At 46.2% G+C, this 8,070-nt stretch overlaps 1 protein-coding gene across 4 annotated transcripts in view; it reads left to right on the forward strand.

The window, feature by feature from the left end:
- CHCHD6 (coiled-coil-helix-coiled-coil-helix domain containing 6) overlaps window positions 1-7,687 on the forward strand; it is a 109,706-nt gene extending 102,019 nt beyond the window's left edge. For 3 of the 4 annotated variants that reach the window (XM_027700882.1, XM_027700884.1, XM_027700886.1), the window contains 2 exons: window positions 2,935-2,997; window positions 7,140-7,687. In XM_027700882.1, coding sequence (XP_027556683.1) covers window positions 2,935-2,979 — 45 coding nt within the window. In that variant the 3' untranslated portion in view covers window positions 2,980-2,997; window positions 7,140-7,687. The remainder of the gene's footprint in view (window positions 1-2,934; window positions 2,998-7,139) is intronic. The other variant, XM_027700883.1, reaches the window with a different exon arrangement.
- Window positions 7,688-8,070: the final 383 nt, after the last annotated feature.

The following is an 8,070-nucleotide window of genomic DNA, read 5'->3' on the forward strand; positions in this document are numbered from 1 at the left end:
ACTCCTGCAGCCACTGTCCCCCAGCAATAATACTACTGTTGCCTGTCCTTAATTTTTGGAAGCGTTGGGCTTAGGGTTGGAAATAATGAAATGCTGTTGCATCAGTAAGTGGTTTTCCATTCCTTTTGGCTCTGGAAACAGATATTCACAGTTGGGTGAAGTTCATTTTAATCCTCGCAAGATCAGAGCTGGATTTGTACAAGTTGTCATTGTTCCGCTTTAGAAACACTCTGTGCCTTCTGGATCCCTTTATCCCTCCCAGGGGCTAATTCACGAGCTTGCAAAACACTCAGGGTGACTCCAGTTGCAGGATGGAGGGGCATTCAGTGTTACCCCTTTCTCCTCCTGCATTACCTTCTCTCTCTTGTTCCAGAAAGGCATGGCAGTGTTTGTAGCATACACTTCCTGATGTGTATAGATAGTGGGATGTAATTATCTTCCCCTGAGGTAGAGTCATTATGCTGGCTGTAAAGGGAGAGGGTCACAGTCCTAATGGGAAATGATTTTAAAGCAATCTTGACCAAGTCTAGTGGAGCCATTTCAGAGCACTTAAAACTCAGCCAGTCCTTCATGGCACTTGTGATATGTCCATTTTATGCGGTAAGAGGCAATGGGACTAACGCTGTCGAGGGATAAAGAAAATCTATGATAAACTGCAGCACTGGCTTTGGGCAAGTGTTGTGTGTTGCCACAGGGGAAAGGCACCGACAGAGCCCGGTCTTGATTATTATTGTTCTTGATACTGATTTGGAAAAACGCAATGCACTTGCAGAAGCAATAAGCCAGAAGTTGTGAAGTCTGCCACCTTGGGCTTCCAGTGCTACAAGAGCTGCCCCTCTGCCCCCAGGCTTGATTCCTGCAGAAGCAAGAGAATTGTTCCCATTTCCCAAGCAGGTGGCTGGGCAGATAGTGGCACAGTCCCCAGATCACTGGTGGATGTACTAGTGGTCCTGGGAAGTTCAGGCTTCAAAAACATACTGTCTTACAAGGCAGATTTGGTCAGAGGTTGTTTAATAGCAAATGCTACTTTGTGTTATAAGATGTCAGAGAAAGACAGACTTCAGCATGCTTTGACATGTGCTGGGGTTGTGCTCAGTAGCGAGGTGAGGAGAAAGGCTTCATCAGAGCTGATGGAAGGTGGCAGTCAGCAGTTGTAGGTCATATTGAGGGGCACTGGCAGGTCTGTTGGGATGAGCCCAGGACTAAAAAGCAAACACCACTTCATATAAGCGATTTTCTGTGTTTCAGTTATATATACAGAAGCACAATAGCCCAGGCTGTGCAGGTTAGCAAAGCTGCAAGCTGGTACCCAGGAGAGCAAGAATAACTAGTAGTGAAATGCTCCATGTCTGATTTTCATCCTTTGAGCTCCTCTGTAATGTTATTGGAAAACAAAAATTGTTTAAATAATGGAACAGACCCAATGAAATTGTGCAGTGATGCAGAAGGGATGAGGAAGGGTTATTTCCTTTCTTTCCATTACTTTCCTCCTCCTGCCTTGCCTCCCAAACGTGGGTGGAATCTACATGTCAAGCAGTAGCAACATCAGCCTGGCCTGGTGGCTTTTCTTAATGGCAAGCATGAGATTAAATGCAATTAACATTGATTGAACAAAAACGGCCGCCCTCACTTTGTATGTGGATTAATTAACAGCCATCCTTTCAGCAGTGGCCCTTTGTAGAGCCGTGTTTGTACCTCCTGGCCCCGGTATTTTCTAGTGCATGTCCAAAATCAAAAGCACTGAGCCCACTGTGACGTCTGGGGCTACCGACTCAGCAGGGAGATGCAGCCCCCCAGCCAGGATGATTTTTCCTGCAGTCTTGTAACTGCAGAGCTGCTCAGTCAGTGGCAAAATATTTCCTGTTAAGCAAGGCTAATGACAGGAGCTCTCTGCGAGTTAGAACAATGATCAGAACAATTGTCTGGAGGAAATCAATGTTATAATGCATGAACAAACAGGTGAGTCTCAGAACAGCTGGAGATTAGTTGTGCTGGTAAATAACTTCGTATTCGGGTGATGCAGAGCTACGGGGAGGTGTCAAGGCAGAGCAAAGCAAACAGTGTTGGCTCTTGTGAGTGGAAGAAAAGGGAGGAGGAAACCAGAAAGACTGTTTCTGTTCCTTGCACTCTGTTGTTGGGGTATGTAGACCAGAGGACTTCCACGTGAAAGCACTTTCCGGGGTGTTCTGACAATGCGTCTGGTGAGTTTTTTGAAAGGCGTCTTTTCTGCTGTCAAGGCAGCTTTGAAGACACCATCTGGGGAAGTAGCCAAGAAGTCATTGGGTGAACTTCTCTGCTTTGCAAATCTATTAACACCAGCACAGGGAAGAGGGAAAACAAAACTCTCTTCATAGCTTTTTGAATTCATGCTTTTTGTTGCTGCCAGGCATGCTCCTGCCCCTCCTTATTCCAGTCCCAAGGACAGTAACCGTTGGACTCCTGAAGGATGAGAGAGACAGAGAGGCTTTTCTGTGCAATAACTATATGGCACAGAAGTGCTGTGATCCATTAGTCAGCACAGCTGCTCCACAAAATAGCCAATACCCTGAGTGTAACAGAACAAATTGCACATAACCAAAAAATACCTACAGCATACATCAAACCAAAGTGACTCAAATGTCCCTTGCAGCGGTTTGGGGAGCTAATAGCCCCACAACAAATGCCTCATCTAGTGCAAAGGCCTTGAACACCCATCTTAGGACAGGTCAGGATTTTTGTGTTTCATTAGCGCCTCTTTCCACACTAACTGAGATGAAAAAGTTGTGCAGTCACATTGCTGAGATCTGCTGTGTGCCAACAGGTATTCTGGTGTTGAGAGCTGCCTGCACACAGCAGGGAACTAGGAACTATGGAGATTAATTTCTACTTTGTCACTGACACTTCAAATGCACCGAGTCATTTATCATGGGCATCTGCTTTCTGATTTCTTCATAGGTATACAGTGCCCATATGTGTGAGCGCCGTGGTGCAACTGCTTAAAGGGATGTTAGAACAAAGGTAAGGCACATACTGGAGGAAACTTGCAGGGTTTGCCCTGTGAGACTAAAGGCTGGTTAAATAAATATGTCTTAACACAGCTGAGGCTTGGCAAACAGCATCTCTGGCAAACATTGAGGAAGTTCTTCAGGGTCTGGCCTTTGAAGAGGGAGATTCCTCCACTGGCTGTGAGCCTCCAGCAAGACCGAGAGCTGAGGCACAGAGCTGGCCAGTGACTGGAGGGAGGCAGAAAGGATGCTGTGGACTCTCCAGGCAGCCCTGAGCTTCTGCATTGGGATGCAGACTGGGAAAAAAGGAACAGGAGAAAGACGAGAGAGTGGTGCCTTAGAAAATCTTGCTGAAACTTCTCTCTGTTAGAGGACAAGGACCGTGTTGGGCATTGACTGGACTCCCTTCTCGGCAGGGGTGAGATTTGTGGAGCAAATCTATTTGCAGAGCTCAGCCCTTTCTCCTCACTCGACTGGAACCAGAACTGGAAAGCTACTGGCTTCCCCACAGGGACTGTGAAGTGGCAGGCTCTGTCAGCTGAGTAGCCAGAGATTTTGGCCTCTGTTAGTTCCCAAGCAGGGTCTCACAGTGGTGAAAGAGCATGAGTTAGTGGCTCAAGGTCCCGTTTGCCAGGAGAGGCATGGAGGAAAACAAGCGCTGCGTGCCCTTCAGCTGGACTTACTGTCAGGACTGAACAGATTTCCATTCCTGTTTGTGCTACTGCGGAATTTGCCTTGGTATGGACACTGCATTCACATGTAGAGGTGCTAGTCTGGAGCCCATCAAGACTGGAACCTGGTGTCTGTCTGCATTGCATTGGTAGTGGCATTAAAAATAACCTACCCTCCTCATGCAAGAAGGGCACTGTCCCCTCTTGTTAGAGTGAGTGTGCAGTGCAGTCTCCAAGGCTGATATCTCCTGACTTGTTCTGCTAAGACTGCAGCAGAGACCAGCTAGTGTCAGCTGTGGGGCAGTTATTTTGTGAGGAGTCACCAAACTTTTTCAGGCTGAGCCTCAACTCCATTTGTTGGAAGTATCCTGCCATGTGAGAAGAGCTTGTGATTGCAAACTGCCTGGATTTGTTGCATATGCGACTTGACTGGTGCATATGCAATGATAAGGGCATGGAGGTTTCTCCTTCCCTTTCCTGGCTCCTTCTGCTCAAGGTAAGTGTTGTACTAACCTGGTAACATCTTGCAGGGAGGGTTCCACGTTGGAAGAAAATGAAGAAGCGCCAAATCTATATTGGCATGTTTGCAATGCTAGGTGGAATTAAAATGTGAGGGTAAATAGCTTAGCAAACAGAGGGTTTAGTGTTAGAGATACAGTGTCCTTCCATGCTGCTGCACAGCGTGTGAGGCACGGAACTGTGTGCTATAAAATAGTTAACCATAGGTTTATAAACTGATGGCCGAGGAACAATTCTGTGTGTATTCTGACTAGCGTAGCCATGATGGACTAACAGACCACAGGGCCTGCAGAGCTTCCACTGTGCAGCGTGCAGTGGGTGTGTGACAGTGCAGGAGCTGTCAGGAGACCTCCAGAGCTGTTCACTGTTTATGGGGTCTGTACTGCACGGCACGTGCTGCAGGGGATCCAGAGGAGAACAGATTCACAGCGACCGACTCTGGTCTCGCTTTCATGCTAAGTTCAACCTTAGCCATGTCAGAGGGTTTGGGATGGTAGAGGCCTGCACTGGTGTGGCAGATGATGCCAGATCTGGATTTGCATCTGAGCAGGAATGTCTGAAACAGCTGGGGAAGTTGTTCCTCTGCGCAGGCTGTTGTGTACTGGGAGTGCTTCAATTCCCAAAAAATGCCAACTCTATAACCATCATGAGCAGTTCGTGTCCCTGATGAGGGAGAGGACATTAATTAGTTGCTCCATCCAGCACAGGCTGCTCTTAGATGTAATTGTCTTAGGCCTCTGCTGGGAGCAGCGTGGGCTGATTGACGGTGTCATTACCTGCATCCTCTGTTCACGGAAGCTTCCCTTGGCGAGAGCTGCACCGCAGGAAATTGGTGTCTGGCCTGCCTGGCAGCCCATCAGTTCTGGGTCCAGTGCTCACTGTGCAAAAGATTTTGAGGAAGTTTAGTCATCCAGAGCAAGATGGAACCTGATGGTTTTGCACAAGGAATGTTTGTGAGCCTCCAGCTCAGTGCATCCCCGGTATGTCGGTAGGTTAGGCTGCAAGGAATTGATTGAGGTTAAGAGCTGGCTGTTTACATTTTCTTCTGAAATTCAAAATATCAAAGGATCATAAAATGGCTTGGATTGGAAGGGACACTAAAGGTCGTCTAGTTCCAACCCCCCTGCCACGGGCAGGGACACCTTCCACTAGACCAGGTTGAAATATGTAGTTATGATTTTGAACGTGAAATTGCCTAACTATGATATTCTTTAAAATTACTTTAATAAAGAAGGTTTTGCTGTCTTCCATAAGGGTTAACCACAGAGTGGCCACAGGAGTGGTTGTTTTTTTTTTTTTTTTTCACAAAATGTAGCATTCCTGGATACTTCACTGAAGTGTTACAGTGTGAATATAACAAATTACTTTATTGCAAAATTGATCGGCAGTTGTTACTGCTTCACTTGTTACAATTTCTGTGAGTGCTACTGGAGTTTTTAAAATGTATTGCTCTGTGCATGACTTTTAAGCCACTGATGATGAGAAAAATTACCTGGGAAATTAGAGTCAGTGGAGTAATATTGATGGTTCATTTGTCAGATTTCTGAATAACCTTTGTCTAAATAATTTGGCAAACAGTTTTGTCTTTATTCTTGAGTCCTTTGAAGCTCTTCCAGTTCATTGTTGTCAGAGATGGAGCTGTCTTTGGAGATGCAAGGCCAGCATATTCAGTCTGCATTGGCCACGTATCAGTCAATACCAGCCTACTATGCAGAAGTAGCCCAAAGGACATGCTCACCCTCTGACAGACAGTGCCAAGTGTGCCAGCACCATTATTTTATGATGTTCTCCATTCTGATTTGCATTGAAGAAAGCACAGCTTTCCTCCTCAGAAAGGCAAATATCTGGAGAGAACTGAGCTCAAATACAGCCCTAGTGAAAATAGGTGGTGAGGCCATATGTAGTGAACTGATCAGTTGCCTTTCTCTAGTTGGCATTAGCTGGGTCCTGTAAGCATGGATTGGTACTGTCTGCTCTGCAAATAGACCTGCACATATCCAGAGCATGAAAAAAAGCAGCACGTTGCTGGACTCCCCCTCTCTGTTTCTGTGTAGCAGGAGTTCACTGACAGAGCGATGCCATTGCTGGTGCAGGAGAGCTGATTACCCAGGTTTTGAAGTAGGATCCAACTGAGGATATCTCATATCCTTGGAGGTGTTGTAGCTGGTGTCAGGTGTGTTCTCATCCACTGCTGATGGCATTGTTGCTTTTACTTCTTTGACTTTATGGAAGTGATAAGATAAAAACAGGAAGAGCCCACAGCAGACTTTGCAATCTCCATCCTAAAAATACTGAAAACCTCCTCTTTTTTCTACCCCCCTGAAGTTCACAGCTCATATGCAGATACCTGCAGGATCTGAAGAGGTATCACTTAGGAGGTTTCTGTGGGGACAAAGCAGACATGATTTTGCTTTGAATTTTGGGAGGTCTTGGGTCTTAATAGGATAAAGACTGTTAGACATGTCAGGAGTTAGGTCAGTCTCTGAGTCCCCATCTTTCTTCTTCTCCCCTCTCTAGTGCTCACTCTTATGTTGATCCTATTCCAGGATGAGTGCTGTGTGCATGTTTGATGGCATCTAATCAAAGTGCTCCTGTGTCCTGCTGGGCAGGACTGAGTGTGGAGCTACACTTACTCCTGCAACCTAGCTGCTCCAAGGCTTACCTGGAACCGTGGCTGTTCTCTCCTGCTGTTGGCCCCTGGTTTTACAATCCTAATCATTGCAACTGACTGTATATTCTTGTTCATAGAATCAGTCTCGTCTTTGATATCATGAGCTGCTTTGTTGCTTCTACAGTCCTCTCCCCTTTGAGTATCTTGCATTTTACAGCAGGTGAAACCTGATGATTTTTCTGTGGGATTTTCACCCTGCCAACGCTACTCTTTCATTTCTGAGGGGAACATTCCAATGTCAACAGCTGCATAACTAGCTTGCTGCCTCTTTCTTTTGTCTCCTTTTTTCTCCAGGAGCTGTTAGTTAATTCTGGATAAACATCAGCCGCCAAAGAGCAGAGGACAGGGACCACAGATGCCCTTGGAAGCCCCAGCATCCTTCTGGACAGACACTGACCAAAACCGGTGCCTTCTGCCCTTCATGATCCAAGACAGTGACATGATTCCTCTTCTAATTGCCTGCATGTATCAGTCTCACTGGACATTCCTGGAGTTGAGAGAAGAGTCCCAGGAGAGGGGGATGCTATAATTTCTTTTTATTGTTTTGCAATGTAAAGAATCGTGTTGACCCCAGGGGCTTCCAGTACAGTTTGTAGCTTGGGGTCTTGCCTGCTATGAGCCTGGTTCACCCTGTTCTAGTTTTGGTTTCACCAACCTACATCTGAGTTTCAAGAGCTGTTACCTGTCTGTTTGCTCTGGGGAAAAGGGTCCAAAGTATTTGGAAGTAACCCTGACTAGCTTGTTAGGATTAACAGTTCCTAGCATGCTCCCATTGGTCACACCAGCAGGCGTGTTCCTTCCCTTCCAGGGTTCCCTCCTAAACAATAAAGTGTTTAATGGTCGCTGTGTGCTGTGAGATACTTTTAGTCCCATGAGTTTGTAAATTGCTGTTTTCTGCCTACTGCCCATGCCAACAAAAACTTCAAACAAGTGTGAGGAATAGAAATATTTCAAGTCACAGTTTATAAATCATGAAACTTGTTCATTTTGGTCCCGGGCTGAATGACTTTGGCTTATTTGAAAGTATTTGGAAGAGTGCAAAGTCCTGGCTGGAGGGAACTGGTGTTGGGGAATCATGTTGAAAAAACCTTTGCCTGCTGGATGCAGGGCCCAAGTTATCTTTCTCTTCACCAGCTCTTGTTTGCAGTTCCTGCTTTGTCTGCCATAAACCACTGTCCCTTTCAGGCTTGTGCTCTGTGTTGAGCCCTCTCCTTGCTGAGTGAGG

This window comes from Neopelma chrysocephalum, unplaced genomic scaffold (genome assembly GCF_003984885.1).
Source record: "Neopelma chrysocephalum unplaced genomic scaffold, ASM398488v2 Primary Assembly neopelma1_147, whole genome shotgun sequence".
Classification (NCBI taxonomy): Eukaryota; Metazoa; Chordata; class Aves; order Passeriformes; family Pipridae; genus Neopelma; species Neopelma chrysocephalum.